A 23,715-nucleotide genomic window follows, 5' to 3' on the forward strand; every position below is an offset into this window, starting at 1 on the left:
GGATTTCTAGTAGTGTAATAACTAAATTTATTTGACTAATTAAATTCTTTAATTCAATTATCAAATAATAAGTTAATTAATTCTTTAGCAAAGATCAGAACACTCGTTAGTGTGTGACCCCATAGGTTCAATACTAAACCGGTAGTAAATTGATCATATCAATATACTAATCAAGGGTGGCGTCTAGCAACACTCCTTAACGACCGGATAGCATGAAGTATACAATTTACTCTCAAGAACTCGTAGAAGAATAATGTAGTAATTCCTTCTGTCCTTATAGCTCTGGATCACCCTAGGATATGGTTCAATTGTCAAATCCTAATAGGCGACCAACTATGTGTTCATGTCAAATATAATCGACCATTGAATGACCTAAGAAACTCTTTTCTTCTTTCATTCAATTGCCCTAGCCAAAGTTTTAATTTGGTCGTTTATAATTCATGACAACATGGAGCTTAAACTCATTACCAAGAGTTGACAGATTCCATCTTGATCAATCACTAATTCTACAAGTATTCAATCGTACCCAATATCCTTTCAACTATCGCCCTAGGTCCATAGGTGTCTAGTATTAAATCACAACAAATAACTTGTCAATTACTATGACAATCTCATGTCAAAGGAAATTCTTACATCACATTCTTCAAGAGAATATCCTATTGACAGTTTATGGTAATTCTAACCATTAGGAATTATCCAATGAGTCGGTTCAATGATCATATCTCTATATGCATCATCTATCTATGTGATTTAGTTAATGAGATCAACTAATCTTTATCCCATAAAGACGATCACATAAATATTGATCTAACCGGATTACTAATGTCCAAATTAATAATCCTACGATCAAGAACAAATTTAGATTAAATTGTAAGAGACTTTTCTCTCATTATCATCATCTCTATCACGATGACAAGTCTCAAAATTTAATCAAGGACCTTATCAAATTAATCAAACAATTAATAATAAATATGATAAAAGAATATCAAATGCCATATATATTTTATATCAAATAACGTTCACAAAAATATGTTCAAATCATGAAATATGATATTGGATCTAGGGCATATCTACTATATCCCTAACAATAAGAAGAATGACTACCAGTGACATGGAAATCGTGGCAGATGAACGTGCAGATGACGCTTAGGTGTAGCGCTTCCTCTGTTTGTTGTTTGATTTAGCTTCTTTAATTGCTTCCGGTGCTTTAGTCTAGTGGTAAGAGTTTAGCTTGTGATGTATGGGTTAGGCGCACCTCATGTATATATTCAAGTTCTGTCGTAGACATAAACCTGATATTTAAGTCGAGAAGAATAGAAGGGCTGGACCATTATCTATCGAGTTTCGAACCGTGTGTCATTGGCCCTTGGTGATTTCTCCCGCTAACGGTATATTTTGATCTGAACTTGTCAATTAAGTCTGCGAATATTCATTCCGTTCTTCCACGTGGTACCTTCGAAGGTCACAAGGATACTGTTAAAGATGTTCAATTTCACCCTTCATGTTCACAGGAATTTTGTAGCCTTGGTGATGATTCACGCCTAATATTATGCTCGAGTTTGTTATAAACCTGCTCAACAGGTTGACAAAGCACATAATGTTGGTATCCATTGTGTCGACTGGAATCGTCATAATGAAAATCTTATCGTAACTGGATCTGATTATAGTTCAGAATGGTCAGATGATAGTTCGTTACCGGGTTGGATCACCAATCCATAAAAGTTTGTTCATTGATTTGGAGACCAGCTGATTTGGAGACCAGTGGTGGAGGCGGCATGCTACAGATATGGCACATGAATTTTGTGTGGACTATTGAAGTTTGCCCGTTGCAATGTATGTAGGAGCTATGCTTATGTTATGTTATTTTTTGTCATTATCTTTTTACAGTAATATAAACATTAGAAAATGAATCAACCTGATTAACCAATCTAAGAAATAGGAATCTATAATCTTGAACCAAGTCAATGGCAGCACATACCTTGAAGCTTCTTTGGTAGAAAACAGAGAGAAGAGGTACCTTGTGGATTTAGTTGAGATGCGCGCAACCAGTAATGAGGCAGAATTAGACATAGAAGAAAAGGCATAGATTGTGGAATACGATACCAACTTGCATTTGGTGGAAAAATGAGTAGAAGATGTTTAGATGACGCTGCTGATTCTATCATTAAAAGTCCAAATATATACTTTTGTAATTTGCTGATTGAGTAGATTGGATCATGTAAAATGATGTTGAATCACTCTTACAGATGCTAGAAGCCCTAAAGCATTAGAAGTTTAGATTAGAAAAGCCATGCTTTTTTGCTAGTTTTGCTTCTGTAAATAGCATACAGTTGCTACATTTGGACTGTTGACTGTTGTATTGGCCGACGTAAATATAAAGGCTTGGAATGTTAAAAAAAGTTGAGAGTAGGGCCAGAGGTGGATGCAGTCTTATAGCACCAGATTCACGTGAATCCAATAATTTTGACGTGATGCATAAATTTATGTATAAAAATTCACTGAGATTACAACATATAGTTGATCTAAACCCGTAAATTTTAAAATATAGTCAATATTAAAAACTTTAAAAGTTAAATCGGTAGTTCAAATTCTGAATTCGCTTTCGAGCCATCGAATCAGTGGTTGATGCTTGCATTAGGTTAGGCTGGCTACATTGCATCCTATTGGGGTGCGGCCCTTCCTCAGTTTCCCATACTCTGTTTAAACGCAAGATGCTTTGTGCATCATGCTTTTGAGTAGGGCGGTGGGTGGTGCAATTGGCTTGTGGGTGGTGTACACTATGAACGCTATTTTGAAAATACCGGATCAAGAAAAAGAACAAGTGATTTAAATAAAAGTAATTTGGGAGATTTTGGGTTACTTGACGGATTGAGGGGTAATTTTAAAAATTTGCTAATGATAGGGGTAATTTGACCGGATAGTATAACTTTAGGAACAAATTTGACCGAATAGTATAACCGAGGTTAAATGTAGTAAATATTCAAAAGTATATGCGTACATTTGGACCTTTTCCCAAAATAAATCATGGCTTTCTTTACTCTCAAGTACTGAATTCCACAAAACCCATGTCAATTTTATCAAACAGAACCCCAAATCAACTGATTATAGACTTGCTGTGGTAAAATTTTGTCATGTTTACACCATAGCGCGCATGTGAAAATTCATCTCTTACTGTGTCTAAACATAGTCGTTGTCCTCCTAAATATTTGTCTCCCTCGGCTCGGGTTTTGGGTTCTTGTAATGGGTTAATTTGTTTACGCAATGACTCATTTACACTAATGCTATTGAACCCATGTAGTGGAAAGTTAAACATATTTTGTGATTTTATGCTTTATTATGATAGAAGGGGAGCATTGGCGTAACTGGTAAAGTTGCTGCCATGTGACCTGTTGGGGATTCGAGCCGTGGAAACAGCCTCTTGCAGAAATGCAGGGTAAGACTGCGTACGATAGACCCTTGTAGTCTGGCCCATCCCCGGACCCTGCGCATAGTGAGAGGTTAGTGTACTGGGTTGCCCTTTTTCATGAAGGTGGTCATGATGCATCTACCGAAAATTATAAGGTTGTGACGATCTTTAGTTTTACTCAGATTGAGGGCAGATATGAGAACATGATTGAGGTTTATAGCTTAAAAGCTAGTTCTTGGTCAACTATACAAGGTTTTAATAGTGGTTATATAAATGGAAAGTTGGTTGTGTTTGCAAACGGGGCTCTTCATTGGGAAGAATGTTATCGTCATCGTTTGAGTGCTTCTTGGGAGATTGTTACTTTGGATTTGGCTGCAGAGAGATTCGAAAAAATAGCATTGCCTATTTATGAAGATGGATGTATTTATTGGACATTAGGTGTTTCAAGAGGGTATTTAGTTGCTTGTTGTAACTATGATGAACCAAATAGGGCAGACTTGTGGGTGATGAAGGAGTACAGTATCGAGAAATCCTGGACTAAATTGGTTACCATCTCATCACCCGTTGATTGTAGGGGTTATATCTCACCGTTGTTTGCGGAAGAGAATGGTGTTGAAGTTCTGCTGAAGCTTGGCGGAGAGATATCACTATACAATTCAAGAAATGGATCATTCAAGCGACTTCACAGTTATCTGTCGGGTGATTTTCTTGAATTTCAAGTGGCCACATACTTTGAAAGCTTTGCTTCATCTCATTTTGAATGATCTTATGACTGGTTACAGTGTGAAGGCAAATAGAAGGAAAAAGATCTTTCTAATGGCCCTGTTCTCAGATTTATTGATAACATACTGTCTTGTCATTGTATTTTTTACATTCTAACTTATCTTGTAAGAGGAGCCTTGGCGTAACCGGTAAAGTTGCTGTCATGTGACAAAGAAGTCACAGGTTCGAGCCGTGGAAACAGCCTCTTGCAGAAATGCAAGGTAAGACTGCGTACAATAGACCCTTGTGGTCCGGTCCTTCCCCGGAACTTAGTGAACCGGGCTGCCCCTTAACTTATCTTGTAAGGTGCTTGGCCTACAGCAACGTTGAACTGACCAATGCTACTATTATCATGCTCAATTGATGTTCTACCTTTTCTGTACAATTCATATCATGCACCCTGCTGTTACAAGATCAATGAATTCACTAAAGATCTATGCTAAATAGGAAAGATTTTGTTAATATATAGCTCTTGAATTCATTAATAAACTGTGTACTGATCATCTTCTCTTGAGCTTCATGAAAGTTCCTGGAGTAATTCAGTTCATTTTGATAGGCTGTTGAATAACCAGGTGAGCGAAAACTTTATTATGTCCCGTCGAGGACATAAAGAAAAACTTGATTATACGACAGAGTTGGATAGCTTAATTACAAAATGGGGATTGTTTGCTCAACTGGTTTTAGGTTGATTACTTAAAATCTAAGTGCTGCAAGTTGTTCCAATGTAAGTTTTGGCATGTTCTTTGCTCCCCAGGAACTGTGGTAGGACCTTGAATTTTGAAAACATAATTAAGAAGAAAAACAAACAAAAAAGCTACTAGCATATGCTTTATTTTGTTTATTCTTGTGTGGTCTTCTCTGCCTTTCCAGGGGTAGGGGTAAGACTGCGTAGATCTTACCCTCCCCAGACTTCACTTGTGGGAAACTACTGAGTTTGTTGTTGCCTTGTGGTGGACTGGTGGTCTTGAGGTCCTCGTTAAAGATGTACTTTTCCACTATGTTTAGCAGCTGGGCTCTGCAAGACGATGTTATAATGTGTGAAGGAAATCTTTTTCTTTTAATGTGTTATAAGTTGGGTTATGCTAGGAATTTCATTTGATACAAGAAAAAAGAAGAAACAGGTTTAGGTCACGAATTTATATGTCAGTGTTGTGATAGGTGTGGTAATGTTGATGATATGAGTTCAGCTTACAGAAAGAAATGAGGATTCATATCGCCGGCCCCCAACTTATTTAAGATTGAAGTGTAGTTGATGTTGTCGTTGGGATAGATGTGAGATTTAGAGAATCTATAGTACTAGAGAATTCCCAGATTTTCTTAGAAGACAGTATTGGGTATTGAAATGAGATGAATTCAAATAGAACGGAGTTGATATAGAAGATCCATAGCCGCCTCGAACTAATTTGGGATAAAGGCGCAATTGTGGTTGTTATTGTAGGGTGACGAAGTTAGTTTCAATCAAGGATTCATGAAAAAGAAAACCAACAACAATTTGATTGCATTAAATGGAAGATGAATGTTCAAATGCATTACAACTTGAAAGAAGCAACGATAAGATATATAATAACATGCTCAGTGTATTCCCACAGTATTACCAGCACTGATAAGAAATCGTCCCTAATTAAATGGAAGTAAGTTCTTGACTCTTTTTTCCCCTTCATTCAGTCCACTCCTTGAACTAGCTAATTCATGAATAAATAGGCCAACAATCATGAATTTTTTTTATTCATCTGCAATTTTCACAATCTTTTTGCCTATATTATCACCACAGAATAGTCCAATAAAAGCAGAAGGAATGCTTTCAACACCTTGTGAAACATCCTCAATGGCCTTAAGTTTTCCAGCTTGTAGATACTCAACAGTTTTCGACAGGAAATCTGCGTACACTTTCATAAGATCAGCTGCTAGGAAACCTTGGATTGTAATCCTCTTGTAGACTATATCCAACATCTCGGGTGCAGCTCGTGTGCTAGCATTCGCGTACTCAGAAATAACCCCACATATGGCTACTCTACCGAATGAGTTCATGTTTGCCACTGCTGCTTCTAGCATCTTGCCTCCCACGTTGTCGAAGTAGACATCAATCCCTTGAGGGAAACACCTCTTGAGAGCAGACTTAAGGTCAGTTTCTTGTTTATAATTGAATGCATCGTCGAAACCTAGTGTTTCTTTGAGCAACTTTACCTTTTCTTGGCTACCAGCAGAGCCAACAACATAACATCCAAGTAATTTAGCATACTGTCCTACTAAATTTCCTATTGAACCAGAAGCAGCAGACACGAAAACTTTCTCTCCTGGTCTTGGCTTACAAATATCGAAAAATCCACCATAGGCTGCAAGTCCACTGAATCCAAAAACTCCAACATGGTAGGATAAGGGAAACCCCAGAGGATCAAGTTTATTCAATAGCGAACCCTCTTTTACTCTAGTGTACTCTCCCCAGGTAAGAAGCCCTGCAACCAAATCATCTTTCTTGAAGTCGGGCCGATGAGAAACTAACACTCTTCCCACACCATAAGTGTCAATGGCATCCCCAGGAGTAATGGCTGCTGCAAAACTGATTGCTGCTTGCGATGAACTTTGGCTCTTCATCCGGTTTATTTGATATGGATCAATTGATAAAAAAAGATTCTTGACAATAACCTCCTTAGACTCTGGCTCAACCATAAGGGAGAGGTTTTCGACTTTTATCTCAAAGTCTGATTCTTCTGGTGCACCATTTATGTTGGATTTTATTGCTACATAGTTGTTCTTTACTTCCATCTTGTAGGTATCTTTTGGTTTGACACAATATTAAGATAGGGGAAGAAGTGCAGAAAAATGTTACAGAAAATACTCTCAAAAAGACACATATGACTCTGGCCATTTTTAGGTCCTTATATACTGATGAAAAACATTAGATCACTGTTTCTTTTGCAAATTCTCATTAGATTAATGTGGCGGCAGCAACCCCAAAATGAAGAAAATGACAAGCGCATAGATTCTGTTATGCCGTCTTAATTAAAATAGATCGTCGCTAGCATCAAGATTGTCACTATCATTAGTATCATATATTTATAGAAATGGGTAAGAAAAAGACAATTTAAGCAGCAGTCCTTGCCGCTCATAACTAAGCTTTTTGTTGTTTCCTTTCGTCTTTGTAATTGCCTTCAACCAGACCTCACGGTGTGGGAGATTACTAGGTATGTTGTTGTTGTTTGTAATTGCCTTCAAGTAACTTCTTGACTAGGTAAGCTATGATTGAGAAAAACGTGTTAATTTAACTACATTTACAAGGACCAATGGGTAAATTAATATCAAAATAGAAAGATCTAGTTACTACGATTTTCATGTAAATCAGATCCTTTTTTTTGGATAACCGAGAAATTCTCGAGGGTTAGTGGCACAGATTTTGCTTGTGTTTAATCTTTCCCCAAAAGTCGTATGTACAGTTTGGAGGGAGATCTTTCATATCTTTCGAGAGGTTGAAACTCAGTAGACTATAGCTCGCACCTTTATCCTTCTCTACTTAAATACAAGGCTCTTATCTGTGGCTGAGTAGGGACCACGCCATGCACATTTAATCCACACATTAAGCATTGCGATCTTACCACCAGCTCAAGGGATTTACATTGGCAGACTCACAGGAAGGTATAGGATTACCTCTTATGTTACTCGGACTCTTCAAAAATGGTATTGAGTGCATATCGGATCCTCCAAATTTAGTGCATTTTTGAAGGATCCGACACGGGTGCCGCAACAGTTTTGGAGAGTCCGAGCAACATAGATTACCTCATAGTTATTTTAAACCATTTTAGGCTTCCAACTCTCTATCAACCATTTTAACTGAGTATGGACGGCAGGATTTGGCTCAATTTCCAGAATTATAACAGAATAAAAAAGCAATTTTAAAATTTGATAGCCTGCAAGTAGGAACAGAATATAGCGTCTGAACTTTTCAAAGAAGATTAATAGCCTGTTTGGCCAAGCTTCTCCAAGCTGAAAAGTATTTTTATTCCCAAAGTTGTAAGTGTTTGGCCAAGAAAAAAAAAAGTGTTTTTGAGTAGAAGCAGAAACAGAAGCAGTTGTGGAGAACCAGAAAAAAGTAACTTCTTACCCGAATCACTTTTTTGATAAGCACTTTTGAGAAAAATACACTTAGAAGCACTTTTAAAAAGTTTGGCCAAACACAAATTGCTGCTTAGAAGTGCTTTTCAAATTAATTAGTCAAACACAAACTGTTTTTCATCAAAAGTACTTTTGAAAAAAACACTTTCGGAAAATGGCTTTTCCAGCTTGGCCAAAGAGGGTATAAGACAAGTAGCCGAACAACAAGAACTTAGCATTAAAAATAACTCTGCCAACCACTTGACTAGATAAAACATGCAACAATACAACATCTGATGCAACCTAACTAATAAACCATCTGAGGAAAGAGCACAAGCAAATTAATTTATCTGCTTTCCTAGTGTAAGCTAAATTACTTATCACCAACATGAGGTGAAGCTAGACTCTCAAGTCTCAACATAAGTAACAGCTTGTATTTGAAGACAACGACCTGATACAAGAATCTTCAGGGATTTGTACGAAGCATTCCCCGAGTAGTACACATTGCATCTGAACTGAGTTTCACTAAAACTTCATCACCATTCTCTGACACTGAGGTAAAATATAACCCCTACGATCGAAGGGAGACGAGAGAAACCAATTTAGTCTATGAATTCTCCATGCCATATTCCTTCATCACAAAATCCGGCCTATCTACAGTTAACATCCAATTACAGTTTCCATTTCCACAACTAGGCCACGCCATTATCACATACGTCACAGTAACCATTAACCAAATCCAAAGTCATAATTTGCCAAGCTAATTACTTATCGCCAACATGAGGTGAAGCTAGACTCTCAATATAAGTAACTGCTTGTACTTGAAGACAACGACCTGATGAATGAATATCCAAGGATCTGTACGAAGCATTCCTCGAGTTGCACAAACTTATATCCGTGCCAAGCTTCACTAAAACTTCGTCACCATTCTCTGACACAAACAAAGGTGATATATAACCCATACGACCAAAGGGTGACGAGAGTGAAACCAACTTAGTCCATGAATTCTCCACACCATACTCCGTCATCACCCACAAATCAGTCTTATCCGGATAATAGTTGCAACAGGCAACTAAACATCCACCTAAAACACTTAACATCCAACTGAAGTCTTCATTTCCATTTCCACAACGAGGCAACACCATTACTCCATACGTCTCAGTAGCCAAATCAAAAGTCATAATCTCCGAAGAAGCACCTGAATCGCGACACTGGCTTACCTCCCAGTGAAGAACTCCATTCACAAACACCCCTGATTGAGCATTCACATAACCACTATTAAACCCCTCAATCATTGTCCAAGAATTAGCCCTTAAGCTATAAATCTTAACCATATTCTCATATTTCCCCTCATCCTTAGGAAAACTAAAGATCTTAACAACCTTATAATCATCATTACTACCATCATAACCAAACCCATATCTAACATAATAACTTACACCACTTTGAACAAATGAATCTTGAAATTCTTTGTATTTTCCAGTTGATGGGTTCCACAAAATCATTTTTAATGACACTGCTGTTAAACATAACAATCCATTACAAGAACCCACAAATTTTGCAGATCCAATAGGGGCTTTCAAAGTATAATCAAGATTAGCAACATTCATTGAAGAATTTTTTTCACACACTAGAGAGTAAATAGAGCTCATTTTACCCACTAAACCTGATACTGAAGCTACTATAGCAAGTCTAAGATTCACATTTTTGTCATCTTGAGCAGAAAATTTGATTTGGGTTTTGATAAAATGTGGACTTGACAGTAAATAAAGCCAAGATTTTGAAACACACCTTAATTTCAACAGGGATTTTACTGGCAACCTTATGAGAATTTCAATGATAATTTCATCTGGAAGGCATGAAAGTTGCAATAAATCTTGGGAAATTTTTGTGGGTTTTTTTCCAGATATTTGAATTATTATTGGCTTTTGATTTTCCATTGAAGCAAAGGTCTTCTAGATAGGGATGTGGAGGAGGTGAGGAGAGATATGATAGAAGTCTTTGGATAGCTGACTTTGGGGTTTTCTCCAAATTTTTTGGTAAAGGTTATAAGACAAGTTGCAATGGAAGTCCTTATAATAAAGTCTAAATTAATTTCAGCCAGAAAGTTTTAATGGTCCAAACGATAAACATAACAGTCCAGGTGGCAAGAAATCTATATATTTATATAATATAGGGGCCAAGAAATCTATATTTATGTATATATTTATAAACATAACAGTCCATGTGACATCGCACTCTATATGATTAGGAAAACCATTTATCTTTTATCACATTTTTTTGCTATTTACTCTATTTTCAAGTTTAACTAATTCCAGAAAATAAAAAAGTAACTGCTCATTGTCTATAACGTGTTTATCCACCATTTCATTTTCTCTACTAATGAAGAAAAGTGACTGTTCATTTTTTAATCTTCTTTTGACAAAATGAACGAAGGTGTATGTTCATTGACTATAAAGTCTTCTAGTCACCTTCTCATTTATGTCTGGAAGATTAATTAAAATCGAAGACTCACTACATATCGTGGCATAGCTAAGTACGCTCTCTTTCTCATGGCACTCACGCTTCATCCCTCTTTGTGCATTTTACTTTTTTTTCTCTTTTCATCAATATAAATTGTAGAGGGTTTGGTGCGAGCAAAATATGTTTTTCATTGGAAATATTCACTGTAACGTCTGCAATACAAAATTTTCATTCTCCAAATATGTTAAAGCTTCCACTGTGTACATAAGGGGAATTCAATAGATACCAGAACAATGACATAAAATGTAGGCATAAAATGTTTTGAGACTATAACTAGGGGTACGGTGTACATGGACCGGGTTAGTTCGATTTTTATCAAAACCAAACTAAACCAATTATATCGGTTTGGATTGGTTCGATTTTGTCGAATTTTTTTCTTACATGGATATTATTTCACTCTTACTTTGTTATATTTTTTATAAGTAAATATATAGTTAGTAAAAATTAAAAAAATTGACAAACATATCATCTATTAACATATTTTTACGGGAGAATTTTCTTAATAATATATGATAGTTATTTTTTTAGTCGCCTGGCAATAATTTTTCGTTATGTATAATGTTTTAATAAAACATAGTATTATACTGCGTTTTACATTTAAAAAATAAATTATTAATTAAAATGCGATATTATACTACGTTTTCCTTTAACGGCTAACTTTTCGATAAACTAAAACGCAGTATAATACTGCATTTTAGTTAGAAATGTAACTTTTTTTAACTGTATAAAGGAATTTTGAGTCCAAAATACCATTATTTAGGTTTCGAACTCAATGTGATGCTTTTTCTCTTACCCGACACAACATATGGTATGTTAATTATGCACTTCAATTGTTGAGCATTCATGGAGAGGTCAATTTAAATGAATGTTAGATGTGCTTCTCAAAGACCAATTCTCATACTTCATTATAAAAAAATCTTTGTAGAACTTATCATTCTGGTAGTAATGCCAACAACATTAGTTCATGTCACATTTTTTATTGAAATATATTATTTTTGTATTTGTTTGGTATCTCGGGTCTATTATACAGGGTGATGGGGAGATTGACGAAGATGTCACACATCACATCGGAGCGGAATGGATGAAGTGGAGGCTCGCTTCTGGTGTCCTATGTGATAGGACTGTGCCTTTAAGATTTAGGGTAAGTTTTATCGAGTGGTGGTTCGACCTGCTATGTTGTATGGGGCTGAGTGTTGGGCAGTCAAGAACTTCCACGTGAAGAAGATGAGAGTAGCAGAGATGAAGATGTTGAGATGGATGTGTGGGTGTACCAGGCGAGATAGGATTAAGAATGAAGCTATCCGGGACAGAGTGGGAGTAGCCTCTGTGGAGGACAAGATGCGGGAGTTGCGACTGAGATGGTTCAGACATGTTAGGAGAAAAAGCATTGATTCCCCTGTCTGGAGGTGTGAGAGGTTGGTCATGGAGAGTTTGAGAAGGGGTCGAGGTAGGCCTAAGAAGTACTGGGGAGAAGTGATTAGGCAGGACATGACGCTGCTTCAGCTCACTGACGACATGACCCTTGATAGGAGGGTGTGGAGGTCGAGGATTAAGGTAGAAGGTTAGTAGGTAGTTTATAGTGTTCATCGATAGGCTTAGTAGCGTGCATGTCCCTTCATATTCTTAGATTTTTGTTACGATATGTGATTTTGTTCGCCTTAGGTATTGTATTCCCTTGCTATTATTTGATACTACTTATCCTTTATCTCCCCTTTTTCTCTTCCATCTTTTTCCTTCCTTGCTTCCCTCTTCCTCTTCTTGCCCTTCTTGCCGAGGGTCTATTGGAAACATCCTCTCTACCTGCATTAGGTAGGGGTAAGATCTGCGTACAGATTACCCTCCCCAGACCCCACATGTTGGGATCAAACTGGGTTTGTTGTTATTGTTGTTGTTTGTTTGGTATGCTTCATGTCTACTCATCCGTATGAATATGAGAGCATTGATCCAAGATTTAAAAGAAAATCTCGATTACATTTCCTAACTTATCGTAAAATTTGACGACTAAAGTGATTGAACTAGAAGTATTTTATTAATTTATGTCAGTCCTCTAATTATGGTATTCATGATAAGCAATTCTCCGGTGATTTTCTGATTTAAATACTTATAATATCATAGTTATAAGTGTTTTTTTTCTTTTCTATTGTTATTGTTGTTGTTGTTTCACTTGATTTAAACAAAATGATTTCCTTTTCTCTTTTGATAATAGGATTAAAATAACCTTAGTAACCTTTGAAGCGAGATATTTGAGATTATACCATATATCATAGTGCATCAAGAAGGCCACAGTTCATCTTACCTAAAACCTTGGCTAAATAATAGTAAATATATAACATGGCTCAGTGAAAGCAAATAATATCAAAATAGGATCTGACATATATTCCTTGATAGGAGCAGCATTCAATCCAAAAGAAAAATAATTTTCTTTTCCTTTTGATCGATTTCTATGGATCAACTTACTGGATAGTTCGCTTTTTTCTTTCTTTAGACTTTCTGTTAGTAGAGAAAAAAAGTTTTGTCTCCAAGCAAATAAATATTTTATCTCTTCTATCTAAATTTATGTTATTAAAATTTTCTTTTCTAAATTCACTAACTTACCGCGCGAAGCGCGGATAAATGTACTAGTTTTATAATACTTACAAAGTTTTATGAAAGCCCAGCCGGCTTGATCTAAAGTTGACAATGTCATACGATATTAAGATCTTGTTTGGACATAAGAAATTTTTCTTTTTTTTGAAATAATTATTACTTTTTTTTGAAATCAGCGTTTGTTCATAAAATTTCCAAATTTTCACTTGAAAATGCATTTTGAAAATTTTCGAAAATTTGAAAAACTCAAAAAATCTATTTTTCAAAATTTTCACTTAAATCACTCACAAAACTTTAAAAATAACCCAAAACTATATTCACGTCCAAACACAACTCAAAATTTTAAATATCATTTTTCACCCTTTTTGGTATTTTACAATTCTTATGTCCAAACGCCCACTAAAAGTATCTTCGGGTTGGTTTATCCCAAGAGTTGGTCAGAGTCCAGGTTCGGCGGGACGAGTATGACAATGGTCGTTGGATTAAACCAACCTGAAAATACTCTTAACATGATGTGATATACTCCGCTTTGGGCCAAGCCGCTACGGCTTTCCCAAAAGGTGTGATGATCCAAAGGGTCATCTTGTGTTTTAGAATTTGAATCTGAGTTCCGAGGCCTTGAAAACCTCATTTTCTTTCTTCTCGATTTGTGTGCGCAGTCCGGGCGCATTTCCGAAAAGCTTTTATGTGAAATTTAAGAAAAATATTGAAATTTGCCTTTAAAATTGAGTAAAGTTGACTTTGGTCAATGTTTTTGGTAAACGGACCCAGACCCGTGATTTGACGGTCCCATAGGGTCCGTAGTAAAATATGGGACTTTGGCGTATGCCCGGAATCGAATTCCGAGGTCCCTAGCCTGAGAAATGAATTTTTGAAGAAAATTGTTTGCCGGAAAATATAAGAATTTTTAGAAATGAAATAGTGTGTAATCTCATTGGTATCGGGCTCGTATTTTGGTTCCGGAGCCCGGTACAGGTTTGATATAGTATTTAAGTCATATCTGTGAAATGTGGTGAAAAATGGAAGAGATTTGATATAATTCGAACCCTTGGTTGACAAATAAAAAATTTGAACTAGCTTGAGAATTTCATGAGTTTTTGGTGTTAAATTCGTTGTTTAAGATGTTATTTTGGCGATTTGATCGCACGAGCAAGTCTGTATGATGTTTTAGACTTGTGTGCATGTTTGGTTTGGAGCCTCGAGGGCTCGGGTGAGTTTTGGATAGGCCACGGGATGTTTTGGACTTAGAATTTTTTACTGGTATAGCTGAACTTGTTGCAGGCCTCTGATCTCGCATTTGCGAGATCAGGCATTGCAATTGCGAACCCTGCAAGTTCCGCATTTGCGAGCTCCTCATCGCAAATGCAAAGAGAAGTTGGACCAGGCAGACCTCGCAATTGCGAGGAAGCCTTCGCATTTGCGAAGTAAGGTGGAAAGGCAGTGATCGCAAATGCGATCTTTTGGTTGATTTTGCGGAGAATTTGAGGTCGCAATCGCCAAGGCAGCAGAGGTGTGAGGGTCCTCGCATTTGCGATGGTACCTTCGCATTTGTGAAGCTCAGGTCGCAAATGTGACATCTGCAGCTGAGTAAAAGGTTCTTGGACGAGATTTTTCATTCATTCTTCAAATTTCCAAAACCTAAACTCCAAGAGGCGATTTTCCTAGAGCAAGTTCTTACCCAAATCATAGCTAAATAATTTTTAACTTATTTCTTCCAATCTATTTCATCTTTTTACAAGATTTCATCACAAAATCTAGGGTTTTTCATGGGAAATTGGGTGTTTTTGGGTAGAATTTAGGAATTTCAAAATTTGGGGATTTAGACCTCAAATTAAAGTTGGATTTCAAAACCAATTGCATATTTGGGCTCGTGGGTGAATGGGTAATCGGATTTTGGTCCAAACTTCGAGTTTTGACCAAACGGGTCTGGGATCGATTTTCGTCTTTTTGGAAAAAATATTGGAAAATCTATAATTTAGCATGGGAATTGAGTTCTTTAGCATTTAGTGATGTTATTAAGTTAATTATGACTGGATACACACGTATTGGAAGTGGAATCGAGACGTAAAGCGTAATTGAGGCTTGATTTTTGGCCGTGGAATCAAGGTAAGTGTTTGGTCTAACCTTAGCTTGAGGTAATATGTGTCGTTGTCTTATTTGTTACGTTTGTAATTGCCGAGTACGATGTATAGGTGTGGTAACGAGTATCTGTACGTTGTAGTTAGTTCGTAGCATGCAAATGAGTCTTATACTTGTAACCATTGTGTCTCTTATCACGTATTGTTCATGCTTAAGCTAGTTACTCTTCATGTTGAACAATTTTGGTTATATTTTCTTGTTATTGGGTGATTGTTGAGTGTTGACTCAAGTTGAGACTTACATTGCGAATTTAACTGTTGAAACGAGATTGGTTATAGCTGATTCCCTTGCCGAGATATTTTGTTTCTATTGTTTGGGTGAGGAATGGTGTAAAGCACGAAGGGTGATGCCGTACACGATATTGTGAGAGAGTATTAATACACGACAGGTGATGACGTGCCATGTTCAGTGAGTGTTAATGCACGTGCCATATTTCTGTGAGTGTTAATGCACGAAGGGTGATGTCGTGCCATGATTATGAGAGAGTTAATGCACGAAGGGTGATGTTGTGCCGTTTCTGTTGATTTTATGGTGATGACGAGAGTAAAAGCATGAAGGGTGATGTCGTGCACGTGTTACTATGTTATCATTTTTGTTGGTTCAAAGTTTGATAATTACTTTGCTTCTTTACTTTATTACTGTCAGAATTTGATATTCCCCTCAGCATGTTTTCCCTTTCCAGTCTTTATCTATTAAATTTCTGTTATTATCGTTTCTCGTATATGATTTAACTGCACAAGTTTATATGGTTGTCGTGTCCTAGCCTCGTCACTACTTCGCCGAGGTTAGGTTCGACACTTACCAGTACATGGGGTCGGTTGTACTGATACTGCACTCTGCACTTTCTGTGCAGATTTCGGTGCCGGACCTCATGAGTAGAGTTTGGGTGGCTGCCTTCAGTCCACAGGAGACCCGAGGTAGATCTGCCGGCGTTTACAGACCATAGAGTCCCCTTCCTTCTGTTTTAAATTTCCTGTCTCTTTTCATTTTAAGAACAATTGTATTTCTTTTAAACTAGTGTTTGTAGAAATTCTATGAAACTTCCGCATCTTATATCTGTTTAGCTGTAGTTATCATTATCTTTACTGTTTGGGTTAACAATAAATGTGTTAGAATTGTATTTGTTGGCTTGCCTAGCTTTCAAGAGTAGGCACCATCTGTAAGATAGTTTGTTATTGGCAAGTTGGAAGTGGGATTCTTCCCACAACGAAAGAAAGAAGTTTCGTGTCTGTCATGTGAAACACTCCCGAGACCGACCTTACTCATACCGTGTCTGTTAGCCTCGGAACTGATCATTATGAAATAGCACATAACATGCACGAGATTGTCTCAACAGGCACGAGACTGACTCAACAGGCACGAGATTGTCTCAACAGGCACGAGATTGTCTCAAGAGGCACGAGACTGACTCAACAGGCACGAGATTGTCTCAACAGGCACGAGATTGTCTCAACAGGCACGAGACTGACTCAACAGGCACGAGATTAACTCAACAGGCACGAGATCCTAGAGTTAATTATTTTTAACAGAAAAATCAAATTTATTTGAATTTTAAATTCAAAATTCGAATAAATAGCAGTGTCTGTTTGTGAAACAAGACATCTTTTCTGAAAGGGTCTGTTGGTTGCCTATAAATACACAAGAATTCTAACGAAGTGGATATAGAAAATCACAAGTGTTATTGCAGGCTTTGTTGTATCCTGAAGAGAATAGTTTTGTATTTTCCCTAAATTAGTATACATGCGATAACTCTTTAAGGACAGTCGATTTTCGCGCCTCAAAGCCAATTTTGTTTATTATTTTCTAACAATCTTAAAGAGTTATTCTGCTATGGAGAAATTGATGTCTGTTGTTGAGAATCCGAAGGAGTTCATCAAATTTGATCGCTTTGATGGAACGAACTTTACCCGTTGGAGAGACAAGATGATATTCTTGTTGTCCGCTCTCAATATCTACTATGTTCTTGATTCTGCCTTGCCTCCGATGCCTGAGCCCACAACAGAAGATTCTGACGTAGTCAAGGAAGAAAGGAAGAAACGAGAACATGATGAATTGTTGTGTCGCGACCATATTCTGAATACTTTGACAGATCGACTCTATGATCTTTACTGCAATCTGAAGTCGCCAAGAGAGATTTGGACTGCTCTACAAACTGCATACCAGAATGAAAAATGAGGTATTGACAAATTCCTGGCTCTGCAGTACTTTGAATTTAAAATATTTGATACTAGGCCTATAATGGATCAGATTCATGAACTGCAAATCTTAGTATCAAAACTAAGTGATCTTGAAGTTAAAATTCCTGATGCACTTCAAATAGGTGTTATTCTTTCGAAATTGCCTTCCTCGTGGAATGACTATAGAAAGAAAATCCTACATTCTATGGATAAAATGACTGTGGAACAATTTCGTACTCACATTCAAATTGAAAGTGAGACTCGTGCTCGTGATGCTATTAATCAGCCTTCGAGTTCCGCAGTTAATTTTGTCAGTCAGAATGATTCAGGAAGTGGGAACAAACATCTGAAAGTTTCTAAAAAGTCTTATTTTAAAAAGAGAAAGAACTTTAGTTGTCATCATTGTGGAAAGAAAGGCCATATGATTCGGGACTGCAAATATAGAAAGGCAGGAATAAATTTCAATGCAGGCAAAACCGAAAAATCTGGAAAGATTAAAAAATCTGGAAATTCTGAAAAGGCAAACGTAGTGGAAAATTCTGCCCAAGGACTGGTTGCCATGGTTTCCGCAATGCAAATTGGTATGGTCACAGAGTTGAATGTGGCTACCGCTGCTACAAATACTCAAGACCGGTGGCTAGATTAGGGTGCTACTATTCATGTCTGTTATGACAAGAAGATGTTCAAGATATATGCAGAAGTGCAGGATTCTGAACAAGTCTTGATGGGAAACCATGTTGCGGCAGATGTTGCTGGAAAAGGAAGTATTGAGATTAACTTCACATCTGGCCAGAAGTTGACATTACTGAATGTGTATCATGTTCCTGATATGAAGTAAAACTTAATGTCCGCTGCTTTGCTGTCAAAAAAGGCTTCAAGATAGTTATTGAGTCTGATCATGTAATAGTGTCTAAGAATGGTGTTTTTGTTGGAAAAGGCTATAACTGTAACGACATGTTCAAATTGAGTATTAATGAAATAAATTATGTTTCTGCTTACATCGTTGAGTCTGATTCTTGTTTATGGCATGCTAGACTAGGACATTTAAATTTTGGCTCCTTGAATTATATGTCCAAAAATGGTTATATCTCATGTAAAACTCAACATATAAAATGTGAAATTTGCATACAAGCAAAGATGACAAAGAAACCATTTCGTAAAGTTGAAAGATCCACAGAACTATTAGATTTAATACATTCAGATTTGTGTGAATTAAATGGAGAATTAACTAGAGGAGGTAAAAGATATTTTATTACTTTTATAGACGATTTCTCTAGATTTACATATGTTTACCTACTCAGAACTAAGGATGAAGCTTTTCAAAATTTTAAAGAATACAAGTCTGTTGTGGAAAATCAAAGGAGTAGGAAAATTAAAATTATTCGAAGTGATAGAGGCGGATAATATTTTCCTAACGAATTTAATAAGTTCTGTGAAGAGCATGGCCAAATACATCAAATGAGTGCCCCTTATACTCCTCAACAAAATGGGTTAGCGGAAAGAAAAAATAGAACTTTGGTGGATATGGTTGATGCTATGTTACTTAATGCACATTTGCCACATAATTTATGGGGTGAAGCACTACTAACTGCATGTTATATTTTAAATAGAGTACCTTCAAAGAGTATGCATATTTCGCCTTATGAGCTTTGGAATGGTAGAAAAACAAATTTAAATTATTTTAAAGTGTGGGGGTGTATATCCTATTATAGAGTACCTGACCATCAAAGAACAAAATTGGGTCCTAGAGGAATTAAAAGTGTTTTTGTAGGATATGCACAACACTCCAAAGCTTATAGACTGCTAGATCTAGAATCTAATGTCATTATAGAATCTATACATGTTGAATTTATTGAAAATAGATTTATAAATGACAATGTTGATGAAATGACTGAAATAAATGGAAAACGTATCGATGCTAATAAATTGTCGCTTTCTGAAATTATTAAAACTAAGGAAAGAAGTGATGATATGCAGATAGAACCAAGGAAAAGCCAAAGAATAAGAAAAGAAAAACATCTTGGTTCTGATTTTATTTCTTCACAATCTATAGTATTTCTTGTTGAAGGAGATAGGACAAACGTTTGTAATCAAATTCCTATTGTATTAAATGTTGAAGAAGACCCAAAGACGTTTCAAGAAGCAATGTCTTCTAGAGACACTGCCTTTTGGAAAGAGGCCATTAATGATGAAATGGACTCAATTATATCCAACAACACTTGGGTTTTGGTTGATCTTCCTCTTGGATCAAAACCTATAGGTTGTAAGTGGGTCTTTAGGAGAAAGTACAATACAGATGGTTCTGTCCAAACCTTCAAAGCAAGATTAGTTGCAAAAGGTTTCACTCAAAAGGAAGGCATAGACTATTTTGATACATATGCTCTTGTTGCAAGAATAACATCCATTAGAGTCCTTTTATCCTTGGCCTCTATCTATGATCTTTACGTACATCAAATGGATGTTAAAACAGCCTTTTTAAATGGAAACCTTAGTGAAGAAATATATATGCAACAACCTGAAGGATTTGTTCTTCCGGGAAACGAGAAGAAAGTTTGTAAATTGATAAAGTCTCTTTATGGTCTTAAACAAGCGCCTAAAAGTGGCATGAAAGATTTGATAGTGTAATACTATTAACCGGATTCGTACATAATAATGCAGACAAGTGCATTTACTCTAAATTTACAAAAGAATATGGAGTAATAATTTGTTTATATGTCGATGACATGCTGATTTTTGGTACGAATCTACAAGGAATTACCTAGACCAAGAAGTATCTAACCTCAGTTTTTAAAATGAAGAATTTAAATGAAGTTGATATTATTTTGGGAATCAAGGTCAAAAGAGATAACAAGCAAGTGACTTTGTCACAAGCACATTATATAGATAAAATCCTTACTAAATTCAGTCATTTAGGAATAAAGGGGTATAATACTCCTTATGATTCTAGTGTTAAGCTAACTGCAAATACTGGAAGAGCAGTAGCATAGTTGGAGTATGCAAGTGCGATAGGTAGTATGATGTATGCAATGCATTGCACTAGACCCGACATTGCATTTGTTGTTTGTAAACTTTCAAGGTTTACCAGTAATCCAGGTAATGATCATTGGAAAGCAATAAGTAGAGTACTTGGATATTTAAAATATACAAAGCACTTAGGCATTTGCTATAATGGTTTTCCTAATGTATTAGAGGGATATTCTGATGCAAGTTGGATTACAAGTATTAATGATAATAAATCCACATCAGGATGGATATTTACTCTAGGCGGTGGAGCCATTAGTTATGTATTTCCCATTCTACTATGTAATCTGAATTTATTGCATTAGTAGCTGCTGGAAAAGAAGCAGAATGGCTGAGGAATATGTTACTTGATATAAAGTTGTGGCCACAACCTATGCCAGCCATTTCCATATTCTGTGATAGTGAGACTACAATGTGTGTTGCTCACAATAAAATATATAATGGGAAATCGAGACATATAAGCTTGAGACATGCTTATATAAGAGAATTAATTACAAATGGAGCTATAGCTATAATATATGTGAGATCAAATAAGAATTTGGTTGATCCACTTACGAAGCCATTAGGTAGAGATGTAGTACAACAAACTTGTAGAGGGATGGGGCTGAGACCCTTAAATTAAATACAAGGAATATGAACCCCACTTTGAGTTAGTATACACTCTAACAATATAAGTTCAATGGGTAATAACAAGTTACTTGTATAGTTTAAGCACTGATCTCCTCTTTAGGAGCCCTAATTGTATTGTACTACTTACTGTTATGTGAGTAGTTAAGGAGTTGTTAAATGCTTGTTATAACATGGGCATAAAGACAAACTCCAAAGTGCATACTGTTACATGAAGAGGTTGATTAATCTTAATGGAATTATTAATGTCTGGAGTAACAGGGACATAGTAACTAATTCCACCTATATGAATATTGAAGTGGTGCCGCTTCTAGCAAGATTTAAAGGGTTGATCTTGTAAATATTCATGAATTCAGGATGAGCACATGGCCGTAAACATGCTAAAGCGAATACTGAATTTTCTAAGCTACTAGATAACGCTGTGTGTGTGGTATTTTCGGTTTTAGCACAAGGATTTGTGGTTCAAATCTTAAGATACCATTAACTTCGTCAAAACTTTAATATACTTACACTAAAGGAAAGTTCAAATCTGTAAAAGATACTTTCAATTATTCACAAGTATTATGAAGTGAAATAACAAACTAGTGGGGGATTGTAAGATAGTTTGTTATTGGCAAGTTGGAAGTGGGATTCTTCCCACAACGGAAGAAAGAAGTTCCGTGCCTGTCATGTGAAACACTCCCGGGACCGACCTTACTCGTACCGTGCCTGTTAGCCTCGGAACTGATCATTATGAAATAGCACATAACAGGCACGAGATTGTCTCAACAGGCACGAGACTGACTCAACAGGCACGAAATTAACTCAACAGGCACGAGACTGACTCAACAGGCACGAGACTGACTCAACAGGCACGAGATTGTCTCAACAGGCACGAGACTGACTCAACAGGCACGAGATTGACTCAACAGGCACGAGATCCTAGAGTTAATTATTTTTAACAGAAAAATCAAATTTATTTGAATTTTAAATTCAAAATTCGAATAAATAGTCGTGTCTGTTTGTGAAACAAGACATCTTTTCTGAAAGGGTCTGTTGGTTGCCTATAAATACACAAGAATTCCAACGAAGTGGATATAGAACATCACAAGTGTTATTGCAGGCTTTGTTGTATCCTGAAAAGAATCGTTTTGTATTTTTCCTAAATTAGTATACAGGCGATAACTCTTTAAGGACAGTCGATTTTCACGCCTCAAAGCCAATTTTGTTTATTATTTTCTAACACCATCACGATTCCGACGGTGGGAAATCCGGGTTGTGACAAAAGGTTTCACACAATTAAGAGATTCCTACCACTTATATGTAGACTCTCAATCTTTTCAGCTACCAATATGGGATTTTGATCGCACACCCAACAGAAAGTAATACATGTACACACTCTGCTTATTTTTTTAAAAGAAAAAAATCATCCCACAATCTTCGGTTTTATGATTCATTACAAATATTCTTTTAATTATATGATATTTCTTACAGGAATTTAATTAAATATTAAAGAAGAACGATAAAAAAACGCATAAAATCTTGATAGAATCATTTTCAAGTTTTAATTGATTATAGTAGATCATTTCCACCATATAATCAATATAAATTAAAACATGAAACTCCAAAGTTTGTTTCTTGAAAGTAATGTGACAACAACCACCTAACTACTTTAGTTCATATATATTTATTTAAATTTTTTATGGATGTTGAACTGACTAAACTAAAAAATTAATCTATTAAAATAATCTTCTGGATGGGATGTGGAGGAGGTGAGAAGAGAGATATATGGTGGAAGTCTTTTGACAAATGACTTTAAAGAGTTCTCTCCACATTTTTTGATAAATATATGGCTATAAGACAAGTTGCAATGGAAGTCCTTATAACAAAGTGTAAATTAATTTCTGCCAGAAAGTTTAATGGTCCCATATAACAAAGGGTATTCTCCATTTTTAATCCGTATAAGAAACTATTTACCTTCGACATCCGAAATAATATATAAAATTTGTATAATTTTTATATATAACATACAGAATGTGTGCGTATATATTTAGTTATTATTTTGAAAGGGGCTATACATTGTTATTTTTCCTGTTATATGACATCTTTCATGATTATTTTCTTTTATTTAAATTGTAATTGGTCGTATTAGATCATTTTCTCCTCAGAATCAATATGAACATGAAACTCCAACTTTGTTTAATCTTAAAAGTAACATGACAACAAGTAAACAACCACCCAACAACCCCTTTTCTTAATTTAAATACTAGTTTAAAATTTCTTTCAGATAGTTGAATTGTGTGAACTTTCTCGGCTAAAATTTTAAAATATTTGAAGTTGCGACAATTTCATAATGTCTTTTGGGTAGCAACTATTTTTTTTCCCTGAATCAAACGTGCGATAATATTT

General features: G+C 36.1%; 3 protein-coding genes across 3 annotated transcripts; 1 reads left to right on the top strand and 2 right to left on the bottom strand.

The window, feature by feature from the left end:
• The first annotated feature begins 2,895 nt into the window (after window positions 1-2,895).
• LOC107759805 (F-box/kelch-repeat protein At3g23880-like) lies at window positions 2,896-4,190 on the top strand. Its single transcript, XM_016577821.2, has 2 exons — window positions 2,896-2,904; window positions 3,463-4,190. Exons 1-2 carry the CDS (start codon window positions 2,896-2,898, stop codon window positions 4,168-4,170), a joined length of 717 nt encoding a protein of 238 aa, XP_016433307.2. The 3' UTR covers window positions 4,171-4,190.
• Window positions 4,191-5,642: 1,452 nt separating this feature from the next.
• LOC107759808 (NADPH-dependent oxidoreductase 2-alkenal reductase-like) lies at window positions 5,643-7,025 on the bottom strand. Its single transcript, XM_075256948.1, has one exon. The coding sequence runs from the start codon at window positions 6,929-6,931 to the stop codon at window positions 5,891-5,893; it is 1,041 nt and encodes a 346-aa protein (XP_075113049.1). The 5' UTR covers window positions 6,932-7,025; the 3' UTR covers window positions 5,643-5,890.
• Window positions 7,026-8,492: 1,467 nt separating this feature from the next.
• On the bottom strand, window positions 8,493-10,309 carry LOC107759807 (F-box/kelch-repeat protein At3g23880). Its single transcript, XM_016577822.2, has one exon. It carries the CDS (start codon window positions 10,192-10,194, stop codon window positions 9,019-9,021), a length of 1,176 nt encoding a protein of 391 aa, XP_016433308.1. The 5' UTR covers window positions 10,195-10,309; the 3' UTR covers window positions 8,493-9,018.
• Window positions 10,310-23,715: the final 13,406 nt, after the last annotated feature.

Source organism: Nicotiana tabacum, chromosome 7 (assembly GCF_000715075.1).
Source record: "Nicotiana tabacum cultivar K326 chromosome 7, ASM71507v2, whole genome shotgun sequence".
NCBI lineage: Eukaryota > Viridiplantae > Streptophyta > Magnoliopsida > Solanales > Solanaceae > Nicotiana > Nicotiana tabacum.